Below are 16,106 nucleotides of genomic sequence, written 5' to 3'. Positions count from 1 at the left end.
ATGGTTTGCATGCCTTGATAGCAGGGATTATTTTTGCCTTTCTTTGTAGCTACAGCCCTTAGCACAATGCCTGGCATATAGTAGGCATTTAATAAATGCTTGTTGATGATGATGAAGAGGATGTACAGGACTGACACCTGAAGGAGAAAAGTGGAAGAATGAGTATGCAGCTGTTGGAATAAAGGAGCAAACCAGGACTCCAGAGAGAAATAGGAGACAGGCAAAAACAACAACAACAAAAACAATCCTCCAATACTGCCCTTTAATGAGGTCTCCAGTTCCACTCATGCTCCTAAATCTCACTCATCAGTGTTATGAGTTTATTCTGCAGAGACTGAATGACCCTCTAGGCAGAAGGAAACCGCACTTACCTAGGAAAGTGTTCACTTACAAACCGGACCAGGACGTTAATGCATCCTCTGTTCTTTACTTCTGATGGGATTATAGAACTAGAGCTAAAGGGCACCCCAGACACCCATGTAGTCCAATCATCTCATTTTATAGACGAGGGAACTGAGACCCAGCAAGATTGATTGACCCACACACAATCACACAGTATGAATATAAGGGGCATGATTTGAACCTCTGTCCTCTGACACCAGAGAGCTTCTACTTAACTACACAACACCCTATCTCCTGTCTCCGCTTTTATACAGGCTGGCTTCCATGCCTGCAGTATGTTCTCTTCTCACTTCTACTTTGGCTTTTCATAAACCTTTATATGTTAATACCTTTGTTGCCTTACTTGTTTACAGGGAAACTAAATATTCCTGGGTGTGAGCTAGACATGAGCTAAATTCAGATGTTCCCAGAGCTGCCTTGGGTAAGGACCAAGTGAACCAGTGTTATGATTGAGACATCATCAAGATTGAACCTGGTCAATGTGAGTTCAGAGCTTTGTTAATGGGCCATGGCTAATGATGATCATATCTCAGAATTCAAGAACTTGGGAACATCCTTTTTAGTTTGTAGAAGGTATTTTTAGTACCTCAAGGGTACTAAAGGTAAATAAGCTACCTTAAAGGGTAGCTAACTTACAAAATCCTAAGGAATGTGGGCTAAAAATGTAAAAAATTTAATAAGGATCATAGAATTTAGATGAAACAGCAGATCCCAATGGGTTAGCAAGATTCCCACTGCATTGACATGTTAATTCATTTATTAACAAAAGTAATCATGATTATTCAGGAAAGTGTGACTTATAGAAATCCTATAGTCTCTTTTTATTAGATATCAAGTTTCCTTCTTTGTTAATTTCAGATAGCAGCCCAAGATATAATAGTCCTGTTTGTTCATCTTTCAATGTTGCTATTGAACTCTCCTCACCTTCATGAAACCTTCTTTCACTACTCCAGCCCAGGGTGATCCTTCCATTCAATAAGTATTTGGATAAAGTCATTTAATCTATCTGGGCTTCAATTTCCTCACCTAAAAAAGAAGAGATTTAGCTGGATGGCTTCTGAGGTCCCTTCCTGTTCTAGCTCTGTGGTCCTATTGCAATAGAATCTGGAGTCCATATTATGCATTTTAATACTTAATTATCATCTAATTGTTTCATGTATTTTTATTCATCAGATTTCTTCTCATTATTATTATTTCAAAGACTAGATCTCTCTATATCTCCCAAGCTGGAAGTTAAGTGGCCACTGACAACCACCCAGCAGACAGAAATCTGATTCCAATAATGATCAACTTGGGAGTTGCAATCTTTTCTGTTTCCAACCTAGTCTCATTTGTTCTCCCACACTCCCCAACTCCAACCCCTATATCTAATGCAGAACTTAGTGTGGGTACCCAATCAGCATAGTCACATGCAGCTTAGAATTCCCAAGCTCAAGAGATCAGCCAGCCTCTGCTTCCCTGGTAGCTGGGATTACAGATGTGCCACAATGCTGGGCTACATTGCAAATTCATAAACTACTTTTGTGTATATGCGGCAAGTGTAAGATAAGTCCAAGTATTCTAATTCCTTGTTGAATTGGAAGATGCTCATATCCACTTAGTGCTGAGTGCATAGTAGTTGTTCATTGAATACTCAGTGATTTATTGAAGAGAAATGCATAAAAATGAAATTCAGTTCCACGTTATTTATCTTTCATGAGGATGTTTGTGACTCTTGATGTAACTCTGAAATTGTCTGTGGTTTGTCCATCTTTCCAGATTCTGATAAACTAATGTTAATGGCAGCCCTAAGATTAGCCCAGAAAAGTCCATGTTTATTCTTCTCCTTGGGCCATTCCAAATAGGTTCTTTGTGCCATGAGAGATTTTAGCTTATGATACCTGGTAGGAATGCTATACTGGGGAATTGGTTCCAGTAATATGAGAATTAAATTATTAGAACCTTCATGGAATAACTTGTGGTGAGCAAAGTAAAGTTCATAATGGCACCATTCACTCTGAACAAAGTTAGGGGACAAAACAAAGATAGATTTGTAGCTTTTCTCAACACAGTTTATAATATTTTCAACAATACTCTTGCCTGGAATGAAGTGTCTCTCATGGAGACAAATCAATAAGGACCTATCTTCTTTCTCTAGGTTGGGTATCAGTTCATTCTTTACCCAGAGAGAATCCCCTTCACTGTATGAAATAAAAGCATGAAATTGGATGGTTCTTTTGAGTTCTTCCAGGGGCACATTCCTAACTCTGTGCCGGGTCTGTGTCCACTGAACTATCATCCTCAGGTACCAGAGCAAATCAAAGCGGATGCAGAGCACTGCTACGGCAACTGTACAAATTAAGCCAACTATCAGAATGACAGCAATCAATAGCGGGGTATTACAGGATAATTCTGGCAGATCAACATTCTCTAATGGAATTCCCCTTAGTTCTAGAGGATATTCACAAGTATATGCATCTGGCCATCCAATCATTAAGCCTTGGGATTTTTTTTCTAGGTCAATGAAGTTTCTTAAGTCACAGGCACATCTGAATGGGTTGCCTCCTGCTTTTAATGATTGTACTTCCTGACAAGTCTGAAAGAAATCAAGAGATGGGCTAATAATGGAATTCATTTCAATATTCAGCACAGAAAGCCTTTGGAAATTACCACACCCAGGAAGATCAGTTAGATAATTGGATGCAATATTTAGCTCCCGTAAAGCTTTCAGATCAGCAATTTCTCTGGGGATGGTCCTAATGTCATTATTATGCAGATCAAGCACTTGGATGCTCTTTGGTATACATTCGAAAACAGAATCAATAAATCTATTGGATGACAAATTCATGGTAGTGAGGGTTTCTGGCCAGGAGCAATCTTCTGTAACAGCATGCTGAAGCAGATTCTGGCTTAGATCTAAATGTACCAAGGATGTTTTGATAGCAAAAGAACTCACTATGGAAAGCATTTCTAATTTATTCCTTTGCAAAATAAAAGTTTTCAAATGTGGCAATTGAAGACTGCTTGCAAATAATCCATCTGTCAAGGTGTTGTTGGCAAAATTCAAATGCTGAAATTTGGTGGGATAATTAGGAAAAATTATATGTGGCATCCCCGCACCTGATATTGTCAAGTTTTCAATGTCCATGTGGGTAAAGAACAAATACATTGTATTCTGCGGGAAGGAATATATCTTAAGAGTCACATGCTCCACCTTTAGGGCTTTCATCGAGGTATTAGAGTAATTAAATTGTTTGAGTTTAAATTTACTTTGGGCACCAATGGTCAAATTTTGTATTTGTAATTGTTGGATTGACGAGTGCCAAACAAACTGCAATGTTTGGAAGAACTCCTGCCAAGGTCCATCTACATTACTGAGTAACAGATGAGAAGTTTTAGAGCCCTTTGGGCTCTCCAAAAGAGGACTCTTCTGACTTTCATAGCTTGTAAATTGATCCATATTGATATTTGTCATTTCCAAGATTTTTGAAGTGTGGATTCCATCGTGCAAAAGAAACCTATAATCAGCATTCTCTGGAAAGACTATATGAAGTTTTTCAGTGTTTAAGAGGGGTAAGCTGCCTTCTTCATAGTAAGAAAGATGCTTTAAGCCCAGGAAGATAGTGCTTAGGGGCAAATGAGCCACTTTCTGTAAATCTGATTTTCGTATCTGTGCCCCACTCAATCCTAAAAATTCCAGTTGTGACATGGTTCCAAACTCCTGACAGATGGGAATATTGTTGAAGTCATTAAAAGAAAGATCTAAATGTTTGAGGGCCAGAAGTGGATAACAAGAAATATTCCTTAGGTGATTATAAGAGAAGTCTAAGTATTCTAATTCCTTGTTGAATTGGAAGATGCTCATATCCAGGTGTTGGATTCTATTATGAGAGAGAATTAAAACTTTGAGCTTAGAGAAAGGGCTAAGGTCCAGCTTCTGAGGCTGACATGTGAGTTTGTTGGATAGATCAATTGTGGTAGTTTTTGGTGACATATCCATCAAAATATTTTTAAGATAGTCCTGAGAACAGTTGGTAGTTAATTCATTTGCTTCAGGCGGTAGCAGAGCCCCACACAGCAGAGACAGATCAATACTATATAGAACGTAAACGTTTCTGATGATTCCCATTATTTTCTTCTGATTCCTAACACTGGTTCTCTCGAGTCACAGTTGAGGATGAATCAAAGCCTAGAAAAACAATTGATAACACTATCTGGTCATTTGGCTAATTGGATCTCATAGAAAGATAAAACACAAGAATAGATCCAGCTCTTAAGGAGTTTCTATACTAATGGGGGACACATGTAAATAAATAAGTGCACACAAGATACATACAGAGGGGAAGCTAGGTGGTGCAGTGAATAGAGCACCTGCCCTGGAGTCAAGAGGACCTGAGTTCAAATCCAGCCTCAGACACCTGACGCTTACTAGCTGTGTGACCTTGGGCAAGTCACTTAACCCCCATTGCTTCACCTCCGCCCTCCAAAAAAAAAAGATACATATAGAGCAAGAAGCAGGTAATGTGAGAGAAGAGGACTCATGTGACTGGGGGTTTGGGTACAGAGGGCAAGGAGAGATAGAGGCTTCCTGCAGAAGGGAGTGTTTGAGGTGAGTTGTGAATTAAGCCCTGGATGTCAAGAGGTGGAGACAAGGAGATAGAGCATTCCAGGCATGAGGGACAGCCTGTGAGGCTGGTATAGATGCTAGCTTTTTTCTAAATGGAAGAAAATACTGAAGGATCATGGGAAGCAGGACCCACACAGCACTTAGCACATGGCCCAGCGTATAGTAAATGTTTAATAAATGCTAATTGACTGTCTAGTTAAAGGTTGAGTGAGTTGTCCATGGTCCCACAGTTAGTGGTATTAGCATACAGATCTTCCTGATTCCACATCCAACATTAAAACATGCTGAAGGGCCCTAGGAGATCAAGGGCCCAGGTGGAAGCATTGATTTTAGCAAACTTTTGCAATCTCTAAGGCCAGAGGGAAGATGGAGATTTTAAGGTGAGGAAGAAAAGAAACGAAAGAACTCCGACTGGATGACTTTAATATTTTTGGTAAAGTAGGAGATAAGATTTGCTGAGAGTACAGGGATTAGGGATGGAGTTGGAGGCAGCAGAAAACAAAAATATTGGAGATAACCACTGTAGGAGAATTGGATAAGGTAAAAATAAGGGATGAATGAAAACATTGTCATGAAGCAATGTGGGTCTTACTGAAGTCAATCAGTGAGCCAACTAGTGTTTATTAAGCACCTACTATGTTTCAGGCATTGTGCTAGGTGCAGGATAGTTGGAATACAATTGTAGTGGGTCAAGTGAGCAAGGGGTTGTTACTACCTGTGGTACTCACTACTCTACTGCTCAGGAGCTGTAACAGAGATGGCTGATTATCAGGTTAAATCTAGGGTTGGGAATTATCAGGGCCAGAATAGCCAGAAGTTAATGGAGATAATGAGGAAGCGAAAGAGAGGTTCAGGAAATACAGTGGTGAAGAAGTTAAAAAAAAAAGAGATTATGGTCAGGGATATTTCAGAATTCAAGATCTTGTAGGTTGCAAAGTTTGGCATGCGACCATTTTGGTGGGTAGCAAAATTAAAGTAGACATAAAAGTTCTAGTAGTTGAGGAGTCATTCATTCAGTCAATAAACATTATTAAGTACCTACTACATACCAGGCACTGGGCTAAGGACTAGAGATATGAAGAAAGGCAAAAGATAGTCCGAGCTAAGGCGAAAGATGGTCTGTATTCTCAAGGAGTTCACAGTTTAATGGAGGAGATGATATGCAAATAACCATGTATAAACAGTATATAGACAGGATAAATCAAAGATAACAGAGGGATGGCACTAGCGTTAACAAGGATTGGGAAAGGCTTCTTGTAGAAGGTGGGGTTTTAGATGAGTCTTGAAGGAAGGCAGAGGAAAGCCTCTGAGAGGCCAGGGTGAGAGAAGTTGTTAAGGATGGTAGGAACAGAGAATGGGGAGGAAAGGCTATAAACCAACTGCTAAAGTGATTGAAGAATGTAAAGACCACTATCAGATGACATGAACTTCAAAGAAGGAGAGCTTATTAGATGATGGTAACAGAGGAAATGGTTGGTGAAGGTACCTTGGAAAAAGTTATATTAATCATGGAGCCCTGATAGCCAGAGAAGGAAATATTGGACATAGTTAGACACATTCCCTGAACTTTAAAGAAACCTATTTCATAAAGTTCATCAAAAAGATAGGTGTGATCCCATGTTCTAAGAATACAACTCAAAAAGAAAGGAAGATTCTCAGAAAATGATGACTCAATCATGATTGATACCAAGGCAGTAAGGATAGCAAAAGGACTCATCTCAATTGATCACAAGAAAGAGCACTCGACTTGTAATCAGAGGAAGTGGCTTCATTCAAATCCTGCTCCTGACATCACTAGTTCTGCAATCTTGACAAGTCAGTTAAATTCTTTGGGCCCCAGTTTCCTGATTACAAAGCCAACATTAAATTGTGCTGGATGGAACCATAGATTTTAGCAAACTTTTGCTAAAGGCCAGAAGCCAAGGCCAGAAAATGAGGGATTTGGATTATATGACTTCTCAAGCTCAAAATCTTTGATCCTATGATCCCACAAAGAGGGGAAAGATATTGAAGGAGATTGAAGTGGCTTCCTAATCAGCACTCCACTGAGCTCAGATTAACAAGGGGGCAGGGAAAAGCTAAAGAATGAAAAAAGAGATCTAACAAGAACAGAAGATCACATAACCAAAGAAAAATGCACATGAGTATTGCAGATCACTAAAATAATGAGGTGAGGCTGGAAAAAAAAGGGAAAGGGACATAAAAATGGTTTTCAAAGCTGAGTACAAATAAGAAAACAAACAGCAAAGATAGGTCCACTGTTTGGAACAGATGATATAAATTTAACAGGCTACAAAGACAGAGTAAAACTGTAGGCGAAAGGGGGTGGAGCAAAGATGGCAGCTGGAAAACAAGGACTCACTTAAGCTCTCCCCCAAATCCCTCCAAACACCTGTAAAAATGGCTCTGAACAAATTCTAGAGCTACAGAACCCACGAAATAACAGAGGGAAACAAGTCTCCAGCCCAAGACAGCCTGGATGGTTTCTGGGAAAGGTCTATTACACCATGCTGGGAGCAGAGCGCAGTCCAGTGTGGGCTACACCAGGACAGACCAGACCAGAGTCAGGTGGAGCAGGCATCAGGGCCATGAATCACTGAGCTGCAACAGTTACCAGACTTCTCAACCCACAAACACCAAAGACAACTTAGCAGGTCAGTGGGAAAACTGCTGGATCTGGGTGAGAGAAGTTCGAGGTCCAGCCCCAGCTCTGTGGGTGGCAGAGGTGGTGCAGTAGCAGCAGCAGGAAGCTCTGGCAGCTGCTTCCAGAGCTGCAGAGGTGGCTGCTTCTGGCCCCTGACCCACACCATGGGAGGAATCAGGCAGCGGATCAGAGCAGGAGTGCAGGGATTGCTTTGCTGGAGCAGAGGCAGGGTTTTCTTGCTTTGTCCTGATTGGATCTGGGTCGCAGTCCTGGTTGGTGGTTCTTGGGGGAGGAGGAGCACTGGTGTGGCAGACCTTGTGATGACTGTGGAGTAGAAGTAGCTCTGAAAATAGCACTGCAAGGCCCCTAAAGCTTGGGACAAAGTACTCTCCACTCTAAAGGCAGTCATACCCTGACAAAAAGCTCAAGGGTCAAGGGCTGGGAACATGAACAGGAGCATAAAAGGACTCAGGCTCAGACTATAGAATCTTTTTTGGGGGTGACAAAGAAGATCAAAACATACAGCCAGAAGAAGTCAACAAAGTCAAAAAGCCTACATCAAAAGCCTCCAAGAAAAATATGAATTGGGCTCAGGCCATGGAAGAGCTCAAAAAGGATTCAGAAAAGCAAGTAAGAGAAGTAGAGGAAAAATTGGGAAGAGAAATTAGAGTGATGCAAGAAAATCATGAAAAACAAGCCAATGACTTGCTAAAGGAGACCACCAAGAATACTGAAGAAAATAACACCTTAAAAAATAGAGTAACCCAAATGTCAAAAGAGCTCCAAAAAGCCAATGAAGAGAAGAATGCCTTAAAAGGTAGAATTAGGGGGTGGGGCCAAGATGGCGGCTGGAAAGCAGGGACTTGCTTAAGCTCCCCCCCAGGTCCCTCCAAACACCTATAAAAATGGCTCTGAACAAATTCTAGAGCTGCAAAACCCACAAAATAGCAGAGGGAAGCAGGGCTCCAGCCCAGGACAGCCTGGATGGTCTCTGGGTAAGGTCTACTGTAAGAAGCTGGGAGCAGAGCAGAGCCCAGTGTTGGCCTCGCCAGGACCAACCAGACCAGGAGCTGGGCAGAACAGGTGGTAGCAACCTGAATCAGTGAGCTGTGGTAGTTACCAGACTTCTCAACCCACAAACACCAAAGACAACAGAGCAGGTTAGTGGGAAAAGCTTCTGGGATAGAGTGAAAGGAGTTTGTGGTTGGCCACCGCCTCCCACCCCACCCCCCCTCCCAGGGGTAGCGGAGGTGGTACAGCTCTAAGGCTGCTTCCAGAGCTACAGCTGCAGTTGCCTCTGGCTCCAGGCCCACCTGGTGGGAGGAATTAAGCAGCGGATTAGAGCAGGAGTGCAAAGCCTGCTTTGCCCTGCCTGGATCTGGGCCAAAATCCTGGTTGGCGGTTCTTGGGGGAGGAGTGCTGGTGTGGCAGAGCTTGCTGTGTAGAAGTAGTTCTGAAAATAGCAGTGCAGCCCCTCAAACTTGGGACAAAGTACTCTCTACTCTACAAGCAGTCGTACCCTGACAAAAAGCTCAAGGGTCAAGTAGTTGGCTGGGAACATGAACAGGTAGTGAAAATGGTCTCACATTCAGACTCAGACTTTGGAATCTTTTTTTGGTGACAAAGAAGACCAAAACATGCAGCCAGAAGAAGTCAACAAAGTCAAAGAGCCTACATCAAAAGCCTCCAAGAAAAACATGAATTGGGCTCAGACCATGGAAGAGCTCAAAAAGGATTTGGAAAAGCAGGTAAGAGAAGTAGAGGAAAAATTGGGAAGAAAAATTAGAGTGATGCAAGAAAATCATGAAAAACAAGTCAATGACCCCCAAAAATACTGAAGAAAATAATACCTTAAAAAATAGACTAACTCAAATGGCAAAAGAGCTCCAAAAAGCCAATGAGAAGAATGCCTTGAAATGCAGAATTAGCCAAATGGAATAGGAGGTCCAAAAGACCACTGAAGAAAATACTACCTTAAAAATTAGAATGGAGTAAGTGGAAGCTAGTGACTTTATGAGAAATCAAGAAATCATAAAACAGAACTCAAAGAATGAAAAAAATGGAAGACAATGTGAAATATCTCATTGGAAAAACCACTGACCTGGAGAATAGATCCAGGAGAGATAATTTAAAAATGATTGGACTACCTGAAAGCCAGGATCAAAAAAAGAGCCTAGACATCATCTTTAAAGAAATTGTCAAGGAAAACTGCCCTGATAGTCTAGAATCAGATGGTAAAATAGAAATTGGAAGAATCCACCGATTGCCTCTTGAAAAAGATCGCAAAAAGAAAACTCCTAGGAATATTGTTGCCAAATTCCAGAGTTCCCAGGTCAAGGAGAAAATATTTCAAGCAGCAAGAAAGAAACAATTTGAGTATTGTGGAAACACAATCAGGATAATACAAGATCTAGCAGCTTCTACATTAATGGATCAAAGGGGATCAAAGAATATGGTATTCTGGATGTCAAAAGAGCTAGGATTAAAACCAAGAATCACCTACTCAGCAAAACTGAATATAATACTCCAAGGCAAAACATGGATTTTCAATAAAATGGAGGACTTTCAAGATTTCTCGATGAAAAGACCAGTGCTGAATAGAAAATTTGACTTTCAAATACAAGAATCAAGAGAAGCATGAAAAGATAAACAGGAAAGAGAAATCATAAGGGACTTACTAAAGTTGAACTGTTTTGTTTACATTCCTACATGGAAAGATGATATTTGTAACTCATGAGACGTTTCTCAGCATTAGGGTAGTTGAAGGGAATATGCATATATATAGACAGTGGGCACAAGGTGAGTTGAATATGAACGGATGATATCTAAGAAAAATAAAATTAAGGGGTGAGAGAGGAATATATTGAAAGAGGGAGAAAAGGAGAGGTAGAATGGGATAAATTATCTCACATAAAAGTGGCAAGAAAAAGCAGTTCTCTCAGAAGGGAAGAGGGGGCAAGTGAAAGGGAATGAGTGAATCTTGCTCTCATCAGATTTGACTTAAGGAGGGAATAACACACACACACTCAACTGGGTATCTTACCCTACAGGAAAGTAGGGGGGAAGGGGATAAGAGAAGGGGGGATGATAGAAGGGAGGGCAGATCAGGGGAGGAGGTAATCAAAAGTAAACACTTTTGAAATCAGACAGGGTCAAGGGAGAAAACTGAATAAAGGGAGATAGCATAGGACGGAGGGAAACATAGTTAGTCTTTCACAGCACAAGTACTGTGGAAGTGTTTTGCATAATGCTACATGTGTGGCCAATGTTGAATTGCTTGCCTTCTCAAGGAGGGCTGGTGGGGAGGGAAGAAGGGAGAGAATTTGGAACTCAAAGTTCTAAAAACAAATGCTCAAAAAAAGTTTTTACATGTAACTGGGAAATGAGATATACAGGCAATGGGGCATAGAAATCTATCTTGCCCTATAAGAAAGTAAGGGGAAAGGGGATAAGGGGGGGTGGTGACAGAAGGAAGGGCAGACTGGGGAAAGGGGCAGTCAGAATATATGCTGTCTTGGAGGGGGGAAGGGTAGAAATGGGGAGAAAATTTGTAACTCAAAATCTTGTGGAAATCAATGTTGAAAACCAAAGATTTTAAATAATAAAAATATGAGATAAAAAAACTATAGGCAAAAGACAAACATTTGCCATGAACCAATGTGACTTCACAATGCCTTTAGGGACACAAGTTTGAAATTTCCCCACAGCAACTTCCTCAAAGACTACCCTCAGCTCAGTCTGGGTCCTCAATCTTTGTTCTTCATTCCAGTTACTAAATTTTTTTAACCAACTTCATTGTTAAGGAGCTTCATCTTTCTCAGGAAAAGCCCAATTTATAACGAAGGGGCACCAACTTAACTGCTCTACCTAGAAGCTCCTGGAACACAAAGGAAAAGAGAAAATACAAAGTCTTATTCATCCCAACTAGGAGCTGTTCTATTCCTTCAGTTTTCTTAAGGAGGGAAATGAGAGGAACTTGGCCCCTGGATTCTCATGCTCTAATTCTGATCAGTTACTTTCCCCCTTCCATGGCTTATGTTAGATTTAAATATTTTTCCATTGCTCTGTTCCTCTGAGAGGATGAACTGGACCAGCCATGGACAATAAAAATATTTTTAGAGAAAAAAACATCTAAACTCACCTGAGGATTTCCCTTTGTGACTAGTTGTTAAGCCAGAATTTAGGCGATTTCTGAGAAGGCAAAATTTACCTCCTTTTCCCTCCCCCCTTCCAGGATGTCATTGGATTCTTCCCAATTCCGTCTTTGTAAATGTCTTTGGGGAGACCTCAGACTTGTCACACTCAAATCAGCTATCAACCTAGTTCTGTCCCCCCAGGCATGATCCATCAATCAATTCAATCCAAACATTCATTAAGAATCTATGTGCAAAGCTTTGTGCTAGGTATTTGGGGTTCCAGAAACAACAAAAAAGTTGGTCTTTTTTCTTAAGAAGCTTCCAATTTGGGGGTGGGGAGAGAGAGAGAGAGAGAGAGAGAGAGAGAGAGAGAGAGAGAGAGAGAGAGAGAGAGAGAGAGAGAGAGAGAGAGAGAGAGATCACACTAACAGCTAGAGAGAACAGAAAAAATTGTTGAATTGAAGCGGATTAGAGTTCAATTAGAGACCTCTGACCTGAGTCTTGAGGAAGCTAGGGAATATAATAGGCAGAGGGGAGGGTAGAGTAAATTCCAGACATAGGGGAGGGGAGACAGGCTGAGCGAAGGAATGCAGATAAGATGGAGTGCTAAAAATTCAATTTTAAAAATACACCAATTGGGAACTGAAAACACCAATCAGATAAACTCTCTACTACCTCATTGGCAGCTTATTAGTTACAAACTTCAGCAATTTTTCTGATGACTTGGGGTTTCAGGTACCCATTCTTTGGATTTAGCAAACACATCCCCAGCAGTACCCAACCCACATTCTTAGAGTCTCAAGTATAAGAGTCTCAATTTCTGTAAAGACATATTTTGAGCTTTTGTAGTCTTAATTTTGAGCAAGAGAATAACCTGATTAAAGTAGTATATTAGGAAGATTAACTTTGGCAGCAGTGGGGAGAAAAAAAGTAAAAAGGCAGAAGACAAATTGCTGAATGATTTAATTCAATCCAATTCCATTTAGCAAATATTTATTAGTTGCCTTTTATGTGCAAAAGGTACTGTGCTAGGTGTTAGAGTTAGAAGATTAAATAATGTTTTAGATTTGAGTGGTAGCAGTGAAAAAGTAGTGAAAGTTAAAGTATGATTTTTTTTTCAGTATAGGCATGGTGGTTCATTCATTTGAAGTTCTGTTGCCTCTGTGATATTAAAAAAAAATCCACATTTTGGTGGCCCTTACATGTCTCAAAAGCCTTTGCTGGCCATTTGCCTTTACAGATTGTTTTAAATTGTCTCTCATTAGGCAGAATTAGTTTCATTGCTTTACTACAAAAGATGCCTTATTCGGAGTATCAGAGTGCTATATTATCTAGAGGGCATCATTATTGTTGGGTTTTCTATGATAGAAAATACTGTAGAAACATCAATCATCAAGATGTTATATTTATTATCCATCAACATTTAGTATTGAGCATCTACAGTGTGTAGAATATTAGGTCTTTGCCTACCTGGAAGTGTGACATTTAGAGAAAAATTGTTAGAAGTATGAATTGAGGAAAAGTGTGGCATAATTTATGAAGTTGTTCAGCTGTGTCTGACTCTTCATAACCCCATTTGGGGTTTTCTTAGCAGATAATGGAGTGGTTTGCCATTTCCTTCTCCAGTTCATTTTACAGATGAGGAAACTGAGGCAAACAGGGTTAAGTCACTTGACCAGGGTCACACAGCTAGTAAGTGCCTGAGGCCAGATTTGAACTCAGGTCTTCCTGACTCCAGGCCCAGTGCTTTCTCCACTGTACTACCTAGCTGCCCTATAGTGTATGGAGAGCTGGTCTCAAAAATGAGGAAGACCTGGATTCAAGTCCTACTTCTGACAAATATCAGCTGTGTAACCCTTGGCAAGTCACTTAACCCCTGAGGGTTCTAGGCAACTCTTCTAAATTACAGAGAAGGTATCAATTTGCATTGGTAGGGGGAGTTTCCTCACCAGGAGTTCCCTATATCCATGAAATCATAGGTCCAGTCCCTCTCCCTAGTAAGTATAGAGACAGAATGGCATAGTGACGGAAGCGCTGTCCCTGGAATCTCTGGGCTTAACTCCTGCCTTTGACACATATTGACTGTATGACCATGGACAAGTCACTTAACATCTCAATGATCTCTCCAAGTCTATAATTTACAGAGGAATTATCAGTGTGTACTGGGAGAAGGAGATTCCTTGCTAAGAATTTTCTCCAAGATGAAATCACCTGTGTGGACCAAAATAAGTAAATAAAAATGAACATAAAACATAGGTAGTGAATAAACCTCTCATAAACAATTCGACTTGAGTACTTTACACTCTCTCAAGAGAAAAGACTGCTTAAGAATTAATTGTCTACCTCTGGTTTAATATTAGTAATCTTTCACAATACTGTAGTTAATTGCCTATTGTGATGGGTTTAAAATTTAGCAGTACTTGAATCTGAGTCACCATTTTAAAAATATTGGGTTTTCCTCCCTTTAAAAAAAACACAGTACAAAGACATAATATTAATAGGGTCAAATGGCAACAGCTAAGCTCCAAACTGTGAAAAGTTGCATTAAACAGATGTCGATAACAGGTTTTGAATTAAGAGCAAGAAAAGTAAGAGAAGAAAGTGCACTAGTAAAATTGACCAACAATGCCCAAACTTGGACTTAATTTTCTAAAAACAATACAACATCTTTATTTAATTTAAGATTTAATTTATTTAAGACTTAATCCGTTCCTAGTTCAAGCCCACATCAATCTAGAATCCTTTTTTAAAAAATCCTCAGTGCAATAATCCTGTTTACTATTCATGGATCAATATGAGAAAAAAATTTATAAATATTAAAATCTAATTTAAAAATTCACTTTTCTTCTCACTTTGAGTAGAACTAATATTATGCAGTTTGTAAAGACCCGAGCAGTTCACGATCTTTACTCTATGTCAGAGTTTCTTAATCTGTTTCTGTGCCATGGATCACTTCAACATTCTAGTGAAACTTAATTCAACTGTGGTTTGCTGTCTACATGAGTAACTAAAGTAACACTCAATTTCATCTAGAGGCTAGGGAAAATAATCCCTGTCCAAGTTCACAGCCCGTCCCCCCACCCTGAAATTTATCCAAAGACCCCCTTGGGACTTTGTGGACCCCAGGTAAAGAATCATGTTAGTAGACAAATAAGTAAAATGAAGGATTCTTACCCTTAAGTTTGCAACTGTCTCAACAGAAGCAGCAGGTGCATATGAGAAAAGAAGACCAGTTTGCTCCAGTACAAAAGTCTACCAAGAGTTATGATGAAATCTTGGCCCTCCGGAGAAAAGGGAGACACCTACCGATCATCTGCAGTATTATACACGATGCACATAATGAACTTTTGAACTTCAGTTTTATTGTCTCTTTTAGTAAGTGTTTTTAAGCAGTCAGAATGGGTGGGGCAGCTGAACACGGGGCTAAGTAGAAATAGAATCTTAAAATTACCCTGTCCGGGGCAAAGGATTGGGCACTGTGAGTAAAACAACCTTTTTTAAGGGATTACAAGAAGAAAACACAAACCAGAGAAGGAAATTTATTTGTCTCCTGGATCAAGTATTTGAATATTTTACTTACATAACATGAGATGCTAATTTCTTGTGTAGAAAGAAGAAAAACAAACTCTATAGACATAGATGAGAGTAACAGTTTGCTGTGGACTGGTTCTCTGAGGGAGGATAATTATATTCAGCCTTTGGTATCAAAAATACACATTTTAGGCCAACTCATCACTTCAAAAAAAAACTTTTTTAAAATCCCTTCCGTTGGAGTTTTTAAAAAACATCACTTTCACTTCCCAATCCTCTCCCCTATACACACACACACACACACACACACACACACACACACACACACACCACCCTAGAATCCTCCTCTTCTTGTAACAAATAGAAACAGGCAAGCAAAATCTTATCTTATCATCTATCATGTCTGATATATATGCAACATTCTCCATCTGTAGTTCACCACTTCTCTAATGGAAGGGGTGAGATGGTGGACAGGAGAATATATTTTATCAGTCCCTTGGAATCATCTGAATTCTAATGCTTTTAGCATTATTTTCCTTTGCGTTTTGTAGTCATTGTTTGTATTGTTTTCTGGGTTCTACTTTCTTCATTCTGCATCAGTTTAGATGAGTCTTCCTAAGTTTCTCAGAATTTCACCAATTTATTGTTTCTTATAGTACAACCTTATTCCATAGCATTCACAAAGCAGTATTTGTTCAGTCATTCGCCAACTGATTGGTGCCTACTTGGTTTACCATTTTTTAACCAGCACAAAAAAGGGCAGCTCACTATCCTTGGACTTCTCTGA

At 40.0% G+C, this 16,106-nt stretch overlaps 1 protein-coding gene across 1 annotated transcript; it reads right to left on the bottom strand.

Moving 5' to 3' along the window:
• Window positions 1-244: 244 nt before the first annotated feature.
• On the bottom strand, window positions 245-15,038 carry TLR10 (toll like receptor 10). Its single transcript, XM_036765396.1, has 2 exons — window positions 14,963-15,038; window positions 245-4,570 (listed from the first exon to the last, which is right to left on the bottom strand). Exon 2 carries the CDS (start codon window positions 4,508-4,510, stop codon window positions 2,096-2,098), a length of 2,415 nt encoding a protein of 804 aa, XP_036621291.1. The 5' UTR covers window positions 4,511-4,570; window positions 14,963-15,038; the 3' UTR covers window positions 245-2,095.
• Between the last annotated feature and the right edge of the window lie 1,068 nt (window positions 15,039-16,106).

This window comes from Trichosurus vulpecula, chromosome 6 (assembly GCF_011100635.1).
Source record: "Trichosurus vulpecula isolate mTriVul1 chromosome 6, mTriVul1.pri, whole genome shotgun sequence".
Taxonomy (NCBI): domain Eukaryota; kingdom Metazoa; phylum Chordata; class Mammalia; order Diprotodontia; family Phalangeridae; genus Trichosurus; species Trichosurus vulpecula.
Note: the sequence above shows the minus strand (reverse complement) of the source record. Positions and strands in the feature narration are given on the sequence as shown.